The sequence below is a fragment of the Limanda limanda genome, chromosome 20 (genome assembly GCF_963576545.1).
Source record: "Limanda limanda chromosome 20, fLimLim1.1, whole genome shotgun sequence".
NCBI classification, from domain to species: Eukaryota; Metazoa; Chordata; class Actinopteri; order Pleuronectiformes; family Pleuronectidae; genus Limanda; species Limanda limanda.
Window position 1 is genome coordinate 11,897,555 of NC_083655.1, and position 17,272 is coordinate 11,914,826.

The window sequence follows — 17,272 nt, forward strand, 5'->3', positions numbered from 1 at the left end:
CTTAATTTAAGGACTCTTTTGTTTTGCAACTGAACTTTGTTTTGCTTCCGTAACTTGTATTATCAATTAGAATTATTTAAGTGGCTGTACTTTTTTATCCCTCTGGACACACTCGGGGCTGTTTGACCCAGGGGGATGGGTCAAACTCTCAACCCTGAAATTGTATGTCAAGTAGGACATTTTACAGTCCACTTTTCTATTCATAATGAAGAAATATCTAATAACTTTAACACCAGCTCTGGGGGCAATTAAGTACATCACAATTAATATAGTCAGCTATATTTGGCTGTGCGCAACGGAATAAGAGTCTTTAATAGGTGCCTCACAATGATATAAAGCCGCAAATTTTGCACACATGCACACCTGAAATATGTTGACTATGATTTCATGTGTTTTCTTAATTTGCAGTGCTTTGAACTCTCTCAAAAATTGCCTTTGAAGCTTCAAAGCAAAACGGTTTCTTTCCCTTGGATTAAAGTCGTGTGTTTTCCTACAGCACCCGAAGGCGTCTCTTGGCACGCTGCAGGGGCCAGAGGCGAAGTTGAAGTAGAAGCTATGAGTAGAAGAGGAAAGAAAAAAAGAGAAAAGATCCAACCAACCAGGAGCAGGAGCGAGCGAGGCGTGGCGTGGAGTGGGAATATGAACAGAGGGAGTCCGCTGCCACGGAGCTGCAGGAGGGAGCGTCAACACACCAGCGGAGCCGATTCCTGCTTCCACCACCGGCACCAGCTCACAAATCCTCCCGCAACCACCGCTGTCAATTCTCATTCAGATCCACCTCGGGAGACGGAGATGTCCCAGCAGGCAGCGAACGGGGGTTCGCCCCGGGGCCGGGTGCTCACCCTGGAGAACATGAACCCCAACGTGAAGCGGGTGGAGTACGCGGTCCGGGGCGCCATCGTCCAGAGAGCGGTGCAATTAGAGAAGGAGCTGAAAGAGGTAAACAAAGGAGTTTAATAAGGCATTTAATATTTCATATCATTATTATTTTTCTTTAAAACACTCAAACATATATATACATATTATAGGACATCATGTAGATAATAGAAATATGTAGAAAAAGTGTTTCAGTGGATTTGACCCTGAGCAGCACTATGTAAAGCTCCTCAGTATTTGTACTTTAAGTATCACAACTGTGCTGGAGAGAAACTAAAGAAATGTACTGAATTACTCTACTTAAGTTAAGTACAACTTTTCAGTACTTGTACCTCGCTGAAGTAGTTCCCAACTGCAGCTTAACAACAGGATGAAGTATTAGACTTTGAACCCCACCTATATTTAAAGTATTTGCAGTGCATCTAGAGTACATAATGTCCAGTACAGTCTTATAGAGTACATGATAGGGTAACACTTATTTCCAAGCATGACTTGATTTAAATAAAAAACTAACAATAGGCCTTTTTTCATTGAGGGCATGTAAACCTGTCACAGTGAAAAAAGCAAAGATGTGATTGCTAACATTTAAATTGGCTGAGTTCCACTTATCTGGTGTGGTTTCAGGGTCCTGGTATTGGGCACCTGTCTTAAAGCTGGAAATAGATATCAAAATGTAAGAGATGAAAGAAGTATTAAGAGCAGTTGTTGTCGTTTTTTTGCTGACTGTCTGAGGGAGTAATAGGCTGAACGTGGACAGAGGGTCAGCTTTTAAAAGTCCTTGCATACCAGAGTCCATCGTGTTCCTCAGCCTCTCCCCCGTGCATAACAACTCATGTTACATTCTGCTGTGGTCATATTGATCCGCTGTTCCCTCCCGAGGAAGGACACGCAGCTTGAAGTGGAATACCCCTTTTAAAAAGCTATGATGCAACTCTCTGCAGTTATGTTCTCTTTACAGGACTGGTAACAGAGCCGGAGGAGGAAGGGGCCTCTCTGAGCAAACTCCTCTCTATAGCCCCGAGGTGGCTCTGTACGTTGAGGATGGTTATTGCATAAGAGGAGAGGATGCATTCTCTGCCCTGTTTTGTCTTTGTCACTTTGCCCACCTCCCTCCTCATCCAGACACTTCCTTGGAAGAGCTTGGTGCAGCTGTGAGGTCCCTGCAGTGTTCTACAGTGCCTCTCTCTCTCTCTCTCTCTTCAGGCGAAAAACGCCAGAGTTCTTGGTAGTCCACAAGTTTTTCCCCCGCTCGAGACAGGGAATGCCAAAAACAAAATTTTATGATTGACTTGATCTTTGCTGCAGTTCCATAAACGTTTATTAGTCATGAATTTTAAAGGTTTGTATGAGATAGGTCAAATCCAAAGTCCAGAAAAGTAAGAGCGAAACATTAGATGGAAAAATATTTGTTTCGGCAAACCTGCTTCGTGCATGATATGCTGATAGTGTGTGAGCTACTTTTAAAAAAAGAAAGTTTCTTCTTTCTTTTTTACTTTCACCTGTTAAACATCAGCTGATTCAAATGTGTCCAGATAAAGGAAACTCCAGGAGGTCATGAGGGTTCATTCAGCCACAGCTCAGTCTACTCATCTGGAGGTTACTTCCTGTCACATCTGCGACTAGAACACTTTTGGCTGTTGGCTCAGCAGATTTTATGCAAATGTGTGTGTGTGTGTGTGTGTGCCGGTGCAGTGATGACACTTATAAATCCTCACCCAGACATTTGACAGTGATCTAATTCAGTCCTGGATCTCATTTAGTCTGCAAGTGTCTGCGACAATAGAGCCAGAGATCATAAAGAGAATCAACCTGAATTCTCTCTCCTCCCAGTTCCATCTCAATTGGCATCATGTCAGTGCTATTGATTCAAAACACATGAGCGGAGCAGCAGTGGCTCCTTTTCCATTTGCGTCAGTCAGAGATTGAATAATCACACTTCCAGTGATCGTATCCTGCCTGAACGTTCTCACAGGGATGATGGTTTTAAGGTTGCGTCACAAGACTGATAGAAATGTGAATTCCTAACGGTTGCCAAGGCTAGGCTCCTTTCATCCCGCTGACCCTCTGGGTGGCTTTGCACGGTTCACTGGTCCAGCCTGCGTGATCGGTGCCTGGTGGTGCTGACCCAGCGGGAGAACTCGGTGCTAAACTGGGGGGGAAGCGACCGGCTTCTCTCTCCCCCCCACCCCACCTCCCCCAAAGAACAGCAGCGTCTTTGTTGCTGGGGAGCAGGCAGGGACAGGGACTAAAGAGGATACGTGCGGGATCCAGTTACTGAGATTTCCAACACACTCACGTTTTACTTATCACTCTACCCAGAGGATCTTGCAGGTCTCACTCCCACTGTCATGCAAGGACACAGAAATGAAAATGTTGACTGAGACAAAAGGAAAGTTCGGCCTGTGCCCCCGGAGGCCCGTTTCCTGGTAACTTTGTGTCGTAAAACATGCTGAATCATGACAAAGATCATGTTTTAAAGATATCCAAAAGTGAGTATAACTGTCCTGTTTTCTGAGTACTTAGTTTATGTAAAGGTTATTGAGAAACAGGTTATTTACATACAGGCCAATTGTGCTTTGTTTATTTTTTTGCCGTGCCAATCTCTGCAGGGGAGAAATGAAAGACTTGTGATAACGGCTTGGCTATTTACATATGTATTATCATGATTTAATCAACTTAAAGTCATGATTGGAAATGTGACACAAGTTCGGGTGACTGCAGTTGGGTTTTAGTGAGAGCAGTTCTGTCTGTAGCTTTAAAGTGATGACAGGACATTCCTGCGCTTAAACTCAAACAGCCACGTGGAACTCTGTTTGAATGTTTGATGAGAGAGAAGAGAAAAAAATAAATCGAGCTTCATTTCCAAACACATGGGTGAGGCCCTAGCACTGATCTGCTGATTTGCATGTTTTTTGATTTGTGCAGCTTTCACAAGACTTGGAAAGGGATTATAAAACGTGTACACCTGCGAAGGAAAGGTCAGGGTTGGGCATGTGTCGCTGAATCAGGCACAACACTTCATCAGCTGACTGGTGAAAAGGGAAGAGGGTGTCGATTTTGTTGTTGACCCGACGGTAAGGACATGATGTTGCTTCCTGCGTTAAGGATTTGCTCAAGTGTTCTATCCGATCTAATGTATTTATAGGGTTTCAGCAGGGTCTTAAATAGTCTTTTAAAAGTCTAAAATGTAATCATCTGAATTTTAGGCCCCTTAAAAAGTCTTAAATATGTTAAGATGTAACGTACGTGAGCAGAACAGTCCAACAGGCACCAAACCAGAGCCTGCAGCATCCAATTTGGGACATGCTGATTCAATAGAGAGGAAGAGTGAGTGGATTGAAGCAGAAAAATGGTTTAGATGAGGAATAAAATGAAAAAATCCAAGCTCATCGTGCGATTTCTTACTAAGCCAGTGATTCTTGAGCATTACATCTCCAAACAGTGAGGGGTTTGTGTTCCTGTGAGCAGCAGCAGCAGCAGTGTCGTCCAGCTCCTGCTGCACGGGGCCAAAACCGACTCCAGCCGGGGTCTGTGTGAAACAAAAGGCCGCTAATGAGAGAAGATGCTTGTGTGGGTGTTTCAGGGGCCCGGGGGGGGACGTGTTTGTTGGTAGCAATATAAAAGGGTGGGAGATGTGACTCATTTCATTCGCTCACCACAGAGGGAGGGCGTGGGACAATATGTGTTCCTCGTGGTGATGACCTCTGAGAGCACGAAAACCAATATCACTAAATCGGCCTTTAATCCACTGTGGTGTCATTAACCTGCCGCCGTACATGTTGACTCATGTTGACTCATGTCTCACGTCTCACGTCTCACGTAACTGTTCTACGACTTACAACAGACATTGTCTTTCTCCATGTCGAATTTCCAGCCTTTTCCACAGCCTCTGTGTTTGCACCTCTTTTTCAGGGAGTCAAGAAACCGTTCACAGAAGTCATCAAGGCAAACATAGGCGACGCCCACGCCATGGGTCAGAAACCAATCACATTCTTCCGACAGGTTAGTGCCCCTCAGCAAAGTTTGCCTCAGGTCAAAGTGCTTATGTATAATACGTACGGAGCACTCATTATAGGTGTATGCTGTAAAACTGGATTTGCAACTTGTGTGTGTGTAGCTGGGTTTGGTCTCACCTCCCCCACAAACCTCACAGGATAAGCAGTTTAGATATTGGATGGATATATTTATATATACATTTACTTGTGTGTGTGTGTGTATCATATAAAACTGATTTAAGGATTAGATATTTGGTGATGGAATTTTTTCTTTTTGGTCTCCACCTCAGGTCTTGGCGTTGTGTTCTTACCCCGCACTTCTGGAAGACGACAAGTTTCCGTCAGACGCCAAGCAGAGAGCGCGGCGTATTCTCGGGGCCTGCGGCGGCCAGAGTATAGGTCAGTCACCTCCCCCCTCATTCCACCAGCCGCATTGGCCAAACCTCTCCTTACAGCAACGCACGTCACCGGCGTCTCCCTCCATTTGTTAATTCATTACTCATTCATTCAGACCCTCCGAGCCTGTTCACTGTTTAAACAGAACATGGACTGATCAATGTCGAGTTGTTCTGTTTGAATCGGAGTTCACTGTCCTGTGTTCTAGGGGCGTACAGTGCCAGCCAGGGGATTGAGTGCATCCGGCAGGATGTGGCACGCTACATAGAGAGGAGAGACGGTGGAATCCCCTCCAACCCGGACAACATCTACCTCTCCACCGGGGCCAGTGATGCCATCGTGGTACGAGTTACACTCCTCATCGTCTCACTGACGTACTTTGGTCTCAAAACGTTTTTTTCACGAGTCAATGTGTTGCGTTAATCCAGCGTAGATGACGTATTTTGGTAAAAGGCAAATGGGTCATTCCACCCGCAGACCTTTGTCCCTGTCAGACCAGCATTCTCTGGTTTTACGCAATCTAATCTAATCAGGCTACTACTGAATGACCTACAGACCTAAGATACACCCGGCTACTGCACTGCCAGATACCTGCTGTGTGGGGTTGTTGGTGTCACATATCCTGTAGATTTGTTAGTTTCACTCCACACACGTCGGATTGGTTACGCACATGAACATCCTGCCAATCTATATTCTTCACAATAAAGGTTTCTGCTCTCTTTCTTTTCCTCTGATTCTAGACCATGCTGAAGTTGCTGGTGTGTGGTGAGGGCCGCGACCGTACGGGGGTGATGATCTCCATCCCTCAGTACCCTCTGTACTCGGCCGCCCTCGCCGACCTGGCTGCCGTGCAGATCAATTACTACCTGGATGAGGAGAAGTGTTGGGGTTTGGACGTTGCAGAGCTCAGGAGGTCGCTGACCGAAGCCAGAAAGCACTGCAACCCCCGGGTCCTGTGCATCATCAACCCTGGAAACCCCACCGGTATGTGTGGCGCTCACCACGTGCAATGAAACAGTAGCTGGAGTTTTTAAATCAGATATAGAAAACTGGGCCTCAAGTCAAATGGCAGCAAGTGTCATTTCCAGTTTCAGACACATCCAGCTTGTGAATGAGGTATGGCTGGACTCATTGTTGGCTAATTGATATGAGCTGGCAGCAGGAAGATTGATTAAAAAAAAACCTGATCTGACGTCAGTGCTGAGCTGTGTCACTTTCATTATGAGGGCACATTATGAAGATAGAAATCTGCACAGTGGACTTGTTATACACAGCAAAGTGCAGCAGGTAGGATGAGATAAATTCTTGAATATCAAATCACGTGATCATGTTTTGTGATTTGTTTTTTTTTGTCTCTTCATCCTCCTCACACTTGGGTCATTGTGCGGTTTGACAGGTCAGGTCCAGAGCAGGCAGTGCATCGAAGACGTGATCCGATTCGCTAAAGAGGAGCATCTCTTCCTCATGGCTGATGAAGTAATTCTCACAAGTCATTTCCTCTTTTTTTTGTCCCACTCCTTGTTTCTTCTTGTCTTTAAATAACGAGTTAACCATAAATCACATGGGTTTCTCTAGACTAGAGCGTGCTGCGTTCAGGCTCCACCTGATGATCCTGAACCCCAGTGTTTCATCTGTTGAATGTATATGAAGAACGAAAAATGCAAACCATCGCATACACAATTGATTTGGTTACTTATTTATATATTTCTATATTTATTTATTCATGTATTTTGGTGTTCATATATTAATTCGGTATAAGTAAATGTAGAAATACATGAATATCCTTTACATCATACATTTTGTCTTTCATTTATTTATACATATTTCCCTTCATACATATACATAAATTGTTATGTGCATTTGAGTTGTGTTTTTTTATTTTTTTTATCAACATTTGTAGATATTCTGCACGTACAGTATATTCTGATGAATTCTTTTTGGATCGAATGGCCTTCTACATTTGTTTTTCTGATTTCAGGTCTACCAGGATAATGTGTATGCAGAGGGCTGTAAATTTCACTCCTTCAAGAAGGTGCTGTTTGAGATGGGACCAGAATACTCGAGCACAGTGGAGATGGCCTCTTTCCACTCCACCTCCAAATGCTACATGGGAGAGTAAGTAACGAGAGGCGCACACACACACACACACACACATACACACACTAGGCGACTGTGGCTCAGGGGGAAGTGCAGGTCGTCTCCTGATCGGATGGTCAATGGTTTTTTATCTCTGGCTCCTCCAGTCTGTATACTAAAGTGTCTTGCGGCAAAACACTGAACTCCTACTTGCCCTGACAGTGTGTGAATGGATGTATGAATGATAAGCTGTTTGCTGACAGATAAATGATGACTATATTCAACAGTCGCGTTGGACTTTATCATCAAGAGCTCTCGAATCTCTTTGTCTTTCTAAGTCGACATCTTTGTAGGTGTCTTCTCCCTTTATGGCACCTCTTTTTCATCCTGAGATATTGGTATTCTTCTTGGTTTTTCCATTTTTGTGTTTTGTTATAAGTGTCACCAACGCGCCTGCTCACTCGCTGTGAAGTTCCAGAAAATGTCTGACTCTGACGTTTGCGTTCTCACATTCAGCCCCCTCCTTAAAACTTCAGGAAAATGTCCAGAGCTCGGTGCAGGTCTGACAGCAGGTTTCGATGGATGACTGGCTGAACGTGACTCACTAGTTGCAGACTCCATGAGAGTAAACTTAGTGTCTGACTCTCTCCCTGTCCTCTGGTGTTTGTCAGATGTGGATTCCGTGGAGGTTACATGGAGGTGATCAACATGGACCCTGAGGTGAAGGCCCAACTCATAAAACTGGTGTCGGTGCGTCTGTGCCCCCCCATCCCCGGACAGGCTCTGCTAGACCTGGTGGTCAACCCCCCGCAGCCCGACGAGCCGTCCTACACCCTGTTTATGAAGGTGTGGAAATAAACTCGGATTAAAGGGATAGTTTACCAAAAAATGAAAATGCACTCATTATCTGCTGACCACTATGGCGATGGAGGGGTGGGTGAAGCGTTTGACTCCACAAAACACTTTTTGAGTGATAGGGGTAAACAGCGTTTCAGCCAAATCCAATACAATGGAAGTAAATGGCAGAGAAAAACATTAAATGCCTCCATACTGCTCCTGTAGTGTCATCCAAGTGTCCCACATTCAAAATGAACTCGAAATGGCATCATTTACACCTTGTGTTTAGCCTAAATGTCCAATGTTGTCCTCCTCCTGGTCACTGCTCCAGTAACTTGCTGATCTCATCTCGCGAGAACTTGCGATAGCTTCAGTGGTGAGTAGATAATGAGGGAATTCTCATTTTTGGGGCGAACTATCCCTTTAAACACATGCCCTGGACACACCCTTAGTTCATGCAAACACAGGCTGTCCTTACACTATGTAAATATTTGTAAATACCAGGATGTAACAAAGCCTGTATTGAATGTGTTAAAGTCCCCATGTGGCTCTGAGTCAGTTGTGAATAATCAGCTGGTATGACCTGTGCTTCATTATCTCTGATACATGGGATTAAAAGACGCTTCGTCACATCTCACAGTGGAGCAGGAGAAAACTTTGAGCTCTGTCAAGAGGAACAGAAAAGCTTTATACATTATACATTATACATGATTGTGTCCATTAGGCCCATGGTCAGGCAAGAGCATTATGCAGTTTAAAGGAATCCATTAGGCCTGCAGTCATTTGTGTGTTTATTGATACTATAACTGTGTAGTTACGAGATTTATTGCTCTGTGTATAGTACACAACTGCATTTTTCAGCATGAGAAAATCATTAATGGATGTTAAGCATTTTCTAAAAATTAATTTTCTGTATCTAGAGATCAAAATGACCTTACGTGATATAATGGTGTGACGTGAGGTATTGGTTCGGGCTCTATACGTCTCCCCCTATAGAAATCAACACATACAGGACCTTCTCTCATGACTGACCTGCTGGAGGATTTGATTACAGCCTGTAGGAACCAGAGCCTCGCAAAAATATTTATCAGCACGTCGGTCAAATGTTCAAACCCAGTGCAGCAATAACAGTAAACCTTGCCCAGAGTCATCTTACATTGGTATTTGCTGCTCCACCTTCACAGGGTGTGACGTTACACTGCAACAAAGACATGCAGAGCCCGCTGCACAGCTCAGAGTTCTACTGTCCTCTCCTGGGTCTCAATCTAAAGACTCGTTTCACATCCAAACCCTAAATAACAAGGTCCTAACATTTTATAGACTCCTCTTAAAGGGACTCTTACCTTTGTTGCATTTTTACACTTTTTTTGGATAAGGTTAAATTGGTATTAATAAGGTAATGACACTCTAAAATGCAAGACAGACCCACCAGGAGTAAAAACAAACAATTATTTCACTCTCATAATATTTAGTGAAAACTTCAACCAATAAAATTCTTCGGACCGAAGGACCTTATTGGCCGACAGACCTGTCTGTTTGCTGCATGGACATGCAGGTTTTCCGTCTGCTTCTTGTGGCGCATTCGGGCCCGTCATCATATGTGAATGTAAATGTATATAACTTACCGGTGCTTCTGAATCCAAATCCATTGCTTTGGTAAACAAAAACTCACGTGCGTGCGCGGAGGCAGTAGGTCGTAAGTCTGCTTGTAAATAAAGTTTCTTCAAAAAAACACCGCGGATGGGAACGAGGGGGTGGGGCATTGGAGGAAGGCGGGATGATTTGAATGTGCTGTAATTCTCAAATGCAACAAAGGTAAGAGTCCCTTTAAAGCAGTGAAAGAAAACCAGTGTGTTTTAATAAGCTTCAATTCTCCCACAGTTTGATTCATTTGGTAACAATACAACAACACGATCCCACATCACTGTCTGGGAGGATCCAGAACCCTCAGGCGCTAACCGTTCACCTGACGGTTTGACCTTTTCTTTCTCCCGTAGGAGCGGACGGCGGTGCTGGCGGCGTTGGCAGAGAAGGCCAGGCTCACAGAGCAGATCTTCAACACAGTGCCGGGCTTCACGTGTAATCCGGTCCAGGGGGCCATGTACACCTTCCCCCGCCTCAATCTATCTCAGAAGGCCATCGACAAGGCCAAGGTCGGCCCCGCATACACAATGTGTCAGACTGATTTATTCATCTGTGTAGACAATTCTAAATAGATGTGTGTTTGTGTGTCTGTAGGAAGAAGGCCAGATCCCGGACATGTTCTACTGTATGAGGCTTCTGGAGGAGGAGGGGATCTGTCTGGTGCCCGGTAGCGGATTTGGGCAGAGAGACGGAACCTATCACTTCAGGTGAGTAAAGAGACTTGGGCAGTCCAAACCCATAGACTGTTTATAAAGATGGACGACACGACTGCTCCCCTAAAGTGAAGCCAAAATCATCGTGATCACCCCCTGGTGGCTGGCTGCAGTACAAAAGTCATAGTACATGTCAAATGTTTCCTCTGAAAGTTGTTTTTTGTAATTTTTGGTTGTTCTTACCACACTTGTGTATGTCCAGGTGCTAATTTTCTTATTAATTGGTCATTTAATGCTATAAAATGAGGTAAAAACACCATGAAACAGCTGATTGGTGGAGCACGTGTAGGCGGTACTTCGAAACTGTATCTAATGTCAGATGGCGGCACTATTTGCGCTTCATCTCTCGACAGTGGAAGTGGAGACACGTCGTCCATCTTTAGAAACACTAGGTTTAAACCTTATAAGAATGTTTTGTTGTATCCTCATAAAAATTTCAGTTGCACCTTTAACCCGATTCCCCTCTTTTTATTACATCCTCCTCTGAAGGATGACCATACTGCCGCCCACCGACAAGTTGAAATTTGTGCTGGAGAAGATCCGCGAATTCCACCTGCGGTTCACGAAGGAGTTCTCATAACGATCCTCCAACCCGTTGCTGCATCTCCAGAACAAACAAACATCAGTCCCAGTATCTTCAAGTGCCTTTGAGCCTATTTCACATCAGTGAAGAACCTTGAACATTTCTTTCAGAGAGCGTGTGAAAATGTGCTCTTATGTACATAAAGCATATAAAGATTTTAAGTGCACAATGAACTTACCCGGCCAATTTTGTCAAGTTCCCAAGTTGTTTTTAGATGGATAATATATATCAGACATCACCTGTGACAAGTGCATCTCTCTCCTGCCAAGACTTTTTGTTTGTGTAAAGGCTCATTTATTCTCAACGTTAAACATACTCTGCATTGATTTTGTCTGAATTTGTGCACGTCCTCTGGGACGACACCAGGCAGAAATTTGAACTGAGAATTTATCAGACACATGTGGGAGTATATTGAATCGCCTCACTGACTACAGCAGTTAAAAACGATGCTGATGCCTCCTTCTCATGAGGTTCATTAATCACCATCTTCTCCACCTTCACCATGTTTGTTTGTCAGAAACCCAACTGTGTGCTGCCCTCTAGTGGATATATTGCTTAACAACTGTGCCAACATGAGGGACTCATGGAACTAGAGTCGATGATGCAGCGATTGTAAAGATGCGTCGGTTTTCGAGCATAGAGGCAGAATAAATGAGCCTTTAGGTGATTACTTGATTGACCTTGCTGTCTGTGAATTAGAGTGAGTGAGAATGAGTCCTGCCAGTGAAATCCTTAATCGTCTCAGAATGTAGTTGTTTCTTTTACTAATTGTTCTAAAATGACATTAAAACACATGAAATTTAAAAGACACATTTTCATGCTGGCTCCTACATTTGAAATATCTGACAAAGCTTATGTCTTGTATGTTTTCATTCACAGTAACAAAAAGAGTCTCACTTTGTTTTGGCACGCGGAGCCGCCATCATTTTCAGTTTTATTTAAAAAGACTTAAATCTTCAACAGTGCTTACATGCTTTTAGAAACAGAAGCTGAATCTCTTGGAATGAACAGAAACTAAAATGAAAATTGAACGTGATTATCATCACAGCAACTCAGTAACACCGTTAAACCTCTCAGAGGCCCCTCCCCTCCGGGTCCTCCCCTCAGGGTCCTCCAAGTCTCTGCCCGAGCACAGTAAGAGTTCTTAAGCTACTGGTCAGGAGCAGGCGTCTCAAAGCTCATCTCTCTGCTGTGATAGCTTTGTGGCGTGCTTTTCCACAAACTTACTCAGTGCCTCCACTGTTCTGTCTCCCCCTTCCAGTTTGACGGGGCTCTGCTTGTTGTTACTTGGGGCAAAGTATATCGTGGGGAAGCCCTCCGTTTTGTAGCTCTCGTTTGGCACGTCGTTGGCGGAGGCGTCCATCTTGGCGATCACCAGGTCCTTCTCCCCTTTGTACTTTTTGCCCAGAGCCAAATAATCAGGCTCCAGTTTCTTGCAGTGGCCGCACCAGGGGGCGTAGAACTCAATCAGGACGTCTTTCTTAGTATCCATGACGATCTCGTCAAAGGTTTTTCCTACCACGACCTTCACAGGTCCTTTGTTGTTCTTTGGCACTGGCTGGGACTTGATGATGGGTTTGAGCTTTCCTGTGCAAAAAGAGAAGGAATTAGCAAGTGTTAAAAATCCAAGACATACATTTGGAAGCAGAAAGATTAATTTTTTTCTGTTACCATTTTATCAAAATGTCAAAACATGGTTTTATAAAAATGTGCCTCAAAATCCAAATACAGCATTCCACGATCCAATCTTTCAAATTTTATATCATAAGTGCGGAGAAAAAAAGAAACCACTCGACACTTACCTTTCTTAAATGCAATAACAAAGTCGTGCAGCACCTCAGAGTCGAACTCCTCGGGCTCCATGGCAAACTTCTTGCCTCCGTCGGCCAGAATTCCCACGTTTACTTCCTCTCCGCTATCACTCAGGCCGAGGCTCTTCAGCTCTTCTGCGTAGTCTTCCTCATCAGCTATGGCAAACGTGTACTCTGGGAAGGCTTTGGCCACGTCAAGCACCTTGGACCTCCAGAACTGAGTGGCTGAAAATAAAGAGATTCATTAAAAATTTGCTAAATTGTCCACAGGTGTTAAAATATGCTGGATTAGCATTTAAATCATTTGACAGAGACCAAACCAAGAAACGATTCAACAAACCCACCTTTCCTGTAGTCGAAGCTGAAGTCGATTCCGTAGTACACAACCACCAGGGGTCGTTTGGTGTAACGTTTAGCATCGTTGCTTGGTTTCCTGTGGCCCACCAGAGGAATCACATGCTTTTTGAAGAACTCCTGCACCTCTGACACGGATGTGGATTCCTATGAAATGAAAAAGGTTGGAGTTAATACGTTTCAGAACAAGAAATACGGATAAAGCAGTATTTAAAGTGTTGACAGTTTATTTTACATCAACATTAAAAACTGAAAAGACCGAATGAAGGGTTTTATACTGAGATAGAGATTCGTACCTCGACTGCGAGCGTGTGTGACGCTGGCTCATACTTGGAGCGGAACTTTTCAGGCTGAGTGATGACGACCTGACCCGGTGACGCTTTGAGCAGTTTGGCCACTTCGGAGCTGAAGGTGTGACGGAAGGTGAAGTCTTCCCTGAGAGCGTTACCTGCCAGACAGACAAGCAACAGTGAGAATAACATCCACAGATCAAAGAAAGAGTATAAAAAATAAAAGGAACTGAAAGCGATTGATTCCACATCACAAATTTGATTTCTCATGTTTGCCATGTCAGTGATGTTTTGTAAAATGGTCCATATCGCTAATACCTGTAAAACTACAGCTCAGGTCCTCTCAAAGTGTTGACATCTTGGTGGCCCCAAATTACAGAACATACAGTAACCATGAACAAATGCTGGATTACTTACAGGCCTCGATGTAGATCTCATAAGCTGCGTCCTCGTCGCTGGAGAACACGCCAACGATGACGCCGTCGTCGCCATCCTTGATGAGCTCCTGCACCTGCTTTCCTGCCTGGACCTGTTTGGAGGGAGGTCCCGCCTGCTCACCCATGTATTCAACAATGCCTGATGGGAAAGTGAAAGAGGAGGAGCTCATGGAGGAACAGAAGTGAAACATGCACACAGATCGACATGCAGGCAAACTCGATGCCTTGCCCATTAATTATCTAGACTGGGTGACCCACCGTTGTCCAGTTTGTCACATGACCATCTCATAATGACCAACATATTTTTTCAAGCTTCTCATAACAAAAATATCTCTATCTCGATATTTTTCATTGTAGAGCTGGCAATAAGCAGCACAATAAAATTCCGCTGCTTTTGTTGTCAGTTGGATCATCCCACAAAAAGAAATCCAGCAGAGAAAGCACCTACCATAATTCTCTCTGGGTCCGTTGTAGTCAAACACCTTGCCCTTCCTGAAGATCTTGAGGCTGGGATACCCCGTAACTCCAAAGCGTGTGGCGACCTCGCTCTCGACGGTGGCGTCCACCTTAGCCAGAGGAATGGGAGGAGAGCGCTGGCTCAGCTCCTTGGCCGCCTTCTCGTACTCTGGAGCCAAACGCTTACAGTGTCCACACCTGGAGGTCATTGATAACAAGTAAATAATGAATTTTAAGTGCTGCTATTACAAATGGTCAACCAAAACTTCTGAGGGAATCTGAAGGGTCAGTCTGACTGACCATGGGGCGTAGAACTCCACCAGGATGATGTCTGCGTTGTTCACCGTCTCATCAAAGTTGTCATTGGTCAGCACTAGTGTGGCCTCAGGTGGAGGCTTCCAGCCTGGCTGAGCTACCTCTGTCACCCGATCCACAATCGCTGCAGCAAACAGAGTCAACATATTAGTGCTATTGATTTTTCCAAAGAGGCAGAGTTTGTGTCTAAAGGTTGTAAGGACGCTTCACAACAGGAAATTAACTGTTCCTACCTTTCTGCGTCCTGTCTCCTTCGTAGTCCACCGCCTCTCCATTTTTCAGGATCTTGATAGTGGGATAGCCCGACACCTCGAACCGGGTGGCCAACCCGCTGGCTATCGTAGCGTCCACTTTGGCTACGTGTATCGGAGGGTCGTTCTCCTTGAGAGTCTGAGCGATTTTTTCATACTCTGGGGCAAACGATTTGCAATGGCCGCACCTAAATGGATGAAGGGCGAACACAGAAATACGGAGGATGTGAGAAGAAGCAGTAGAATTTACATAGGGAATGGTTTCAGTTTCTTCTGCTCCTCTGCTATGCACCATTTATTTTTGACTTCTTAACATCTTACCTTCTTTGACAGCAACCAAAAATAATTACATTGAATTAAGTTTAACATGAATGAAGCAAACATATTTAGATGAGAAACTTCAAAACGTACCATGGAGCATAGAACTCAACTAAAACAGTGTCTTTCCCTTCTATGAACGTGTCGTAGTTGTTGTCGTTGAGAATCAGCACCCCGTTCTCTTCTTTCACCACCGTGTCATCTTCATCCTCATCTTCCTCATCATCATCACTGTCCTCTTCATCAGCCTCCTCCTTCTCCTCTGTAGCATCTTACAGACAATACGAGAGATACAGGTTTATTTCAGGAGTAGTAAATCTTCATCATGCTGCTTGTTTAAACACTGCAAGGCAATTTACTGATTCTTTTTCTCCCCAACATATAGAACGTAAAACTTCAAATTCTTCAATACAGATGCACAAAAATCCAAAATGTTAAATGTTAAGAAAACTCTTATTCTTGGATATTCAAGCAGAAACATGAATAGTAACAGCTTGAATCAGCAGCTACGAGCCAGAAATGCTGCTTTTTCAGTCACAGAGCTCCACACACAAACTTTATCACCAAATATATAAGTCAATATGGAGCACAATTAAAGTTGGATGAATTAACAGCTGGTTTGCCAAGCACCATTAACCTCAAAGAACTGGTTTCATATCTGAAAGCACCCCCCGCCCCCCAGGCTCTGCAGGTACACAAATCACTTTTGTTCCACATTTCTCTGAGATTTTTGATTCGAGAGTTAGAGGGAAAAAAGACACTTTTGCATTTGTGACAGTTGTGTAGTTGTTGACTTGTGTTTGATCTCAATGCATGAACTGACTGACTGATATCCAGATGTGCACATTGTGTCCAGGACATCACAGTCCTTGTTACAGGTGTGTGAATGTGTGTTGCCCCATGTTTTCTGCAGCAAGTGAAGCAAAAAAAAAAGCAGGAGTTTCTAATCTGTGATTCACAACATAGGATGTGTGCTCCCGCAGTGAAGATCCTGAGAAGATATGTTGTGTGAGAAGGAAAACGTGGTTACAAGTTGGAAAACTCTGACTACAAACTAAACTACAAATCCCATAGTCCCAGGTGCTCAGTTGTTTCTGCACCAGCTCCATAGACACGTCTGTTATATCACAGAAGGTGAATTCATAAGCTGATTCACAGGGGTCAGGTCAGGTTGGTTTATGTGTGTGTGAGTGTGTGAGTGTGTGTGTGGCAGCTCTGTTGACATTAGCCCATCCTGTGCGCTAACTAGCATGCTAACAGAGCTAGCGGAGCGTGTGCAGGAACTGGTTAGAATATCAGCCGCACACATCTTCACTGGAATAACTCACATGTACAGACGTGGTCGTGTGAGCTCAGTTTTACCTTCTTCACATCGGCTGACGGTCACAAAGAGAGAGACTCCGAGGAGCAGCAGCAGCAGCAGAGCGACCTTCCTCATGGTCCTCAGAGGATGATGAAGAGGAGGATGAACAAAGCAGGAGCTAATTAAACTTAGCCTGTTAGCCTGTTAGCTCGTTGGTGAATGTCATCAAAGTGTTAGACCCACAGTCCGGATCAATACTCTCTCTCTCTCTCTCTCTCTCTGTGTGTGTGTGACATACAAACTAATCACGTCTGAAGTCACACACACCACCTCCCCTGTCTGCAACTTGTCTGACTTGCCACGCTGTGATTGGCTCGCCCCGCCGGCTCTCCTCCAATCACAAGTCGCCACTCAACTCCTCGGTCGCATACGTTGGAGGATGTTATTGGATAGTTTTCACCTTTTTTTCCGGGAGGATGTATCTGATCATTATTTGAACTTTATCATTACTTTACATAGTTATTTATTTATTTATCTGAGTATGAGGTTTAAATGGTTGTGCTCCAACCTTACTTTTATTTTTTAAGTCACCTTATTACAGCGATTTATATGAAATG

At 44.2% G+C, this 17,272-nt stretch overlaps 2 protein-coding genes across 2 annotated transcripts; one reads left to right on the forward strand and one right to left on the reverse strand.

The window, feature by feature from the left end:
* Nucleotides 1-654: 654 nt before the first annotated feature.
* Nucleotides 655-11,926, forward strand: si:ch211-217a12.1 (alanine aminotransferase 2-like). The gene is made up of 11 exons (XM_061093601.1): nt 655-939; nt 4,789-4,878; nt 5,162-5,270; nt 5,476-5,609; nt 6,008-6,251; nt 6,664-6,743; nt 7,246-7,382; nt 8,015-8,189; nt 10,178-10,333; nt 10,419-10,531; nt 11,027-11,926. Exons 1-11 carry the CDS (start codon nt 793-795, stop codon nt 11,115-11,117), a joined length of 1,476 nt encoding a protein of 491 aa, XP_060949584.1. The 5' UTR covers nt 655-792; the 3' UTR covers nt 11,118-11,926.
* A 91-nt stretch (nt 11,927-12,017) lies between these two features.
* Nucleotides 12,018-16,979, reverse strand: pdia4 (protein disulfide isomerase family A, member 4). Its single transcript, XM_061093599.1, has 10 exons — nt 16,715-16,979; nt 15,446-15,623; nt 15,017-15,222; nt 14,769-14,907; nt 14,461-14,666; nt 13,993-14,151; nt 13,582-13,733; nt 13,276-13,432; nt 12,923-13,156; nt 12,018-12,707 (listed from the first exon to the last, which is right to left on the reverse strand). The coding sequence occupies exons 1-10, from the start codon at nt 16,788-16,790 to the stop codon at nt 12,292-12,294; spliced, it is 1,923 nt and encodes a 640-aa protein (XP_060949582.1). The 5' UTR covers nt 16,791-16,979; the 3' UTR covers nt 12,018-12,291.
* Between the last annotated feature and the right edge of the window lie 293 nt (nt 16,980-17,272).

What these genes read in the sequence shown, in the direction of transcription:
- si:ch211-217a12.1 (XM_061093601.1), top strand. Translation starts at nt 793, where the DNA reads ATGTCCCAGCAGGCAGCGAACGGGGGTTCGCCCCGGGGCCGGGTGCTC. An exon ending in CAATCACATTCTTCCGACAG is followed by an intron (nt 4,879 to 5,161) that starts GTTAGTGCCCCT and finishes TCTCCACCTCAG; the next exon opens with GTCTTGGCGTTGTGTTCTTA. An exon ending in GGGCCAGTGATGCCATCGTG is followed by an intron (nt 5,610 to 6,007) that starts GTACGAGTTACA and finishes CTCTGATTCTAG; the next exon opens with ACCATGCTGAAGTTGCTGGT.
- pdia4 (XM_061093599.1), bottom strand. Translation starts at nt 16,790, where the DNA reads ATGAGGAAGGTCGCTCTGCTGCTGCTGCTGCTCCTCGGAGTCTCTCTC. An exon ending in GTGGAGTTCTACGCCCCATG is followed by an intron (nt 14,667 to 14,768) that starts GTCAGTCAGACT and finishes AATGACCTCCAG; the next exon opens with GTGTGGACACTGTAAGCGTT. An exon ending in TGTTATTGCATTTAAGAAAG is followed by an intron (nt 12,708 to 12,922) that starts GTAAGTGTCGAG and finishes CTTTTTGCACAG; the next exon opens with GAAAGCTCAAACCCATCATC.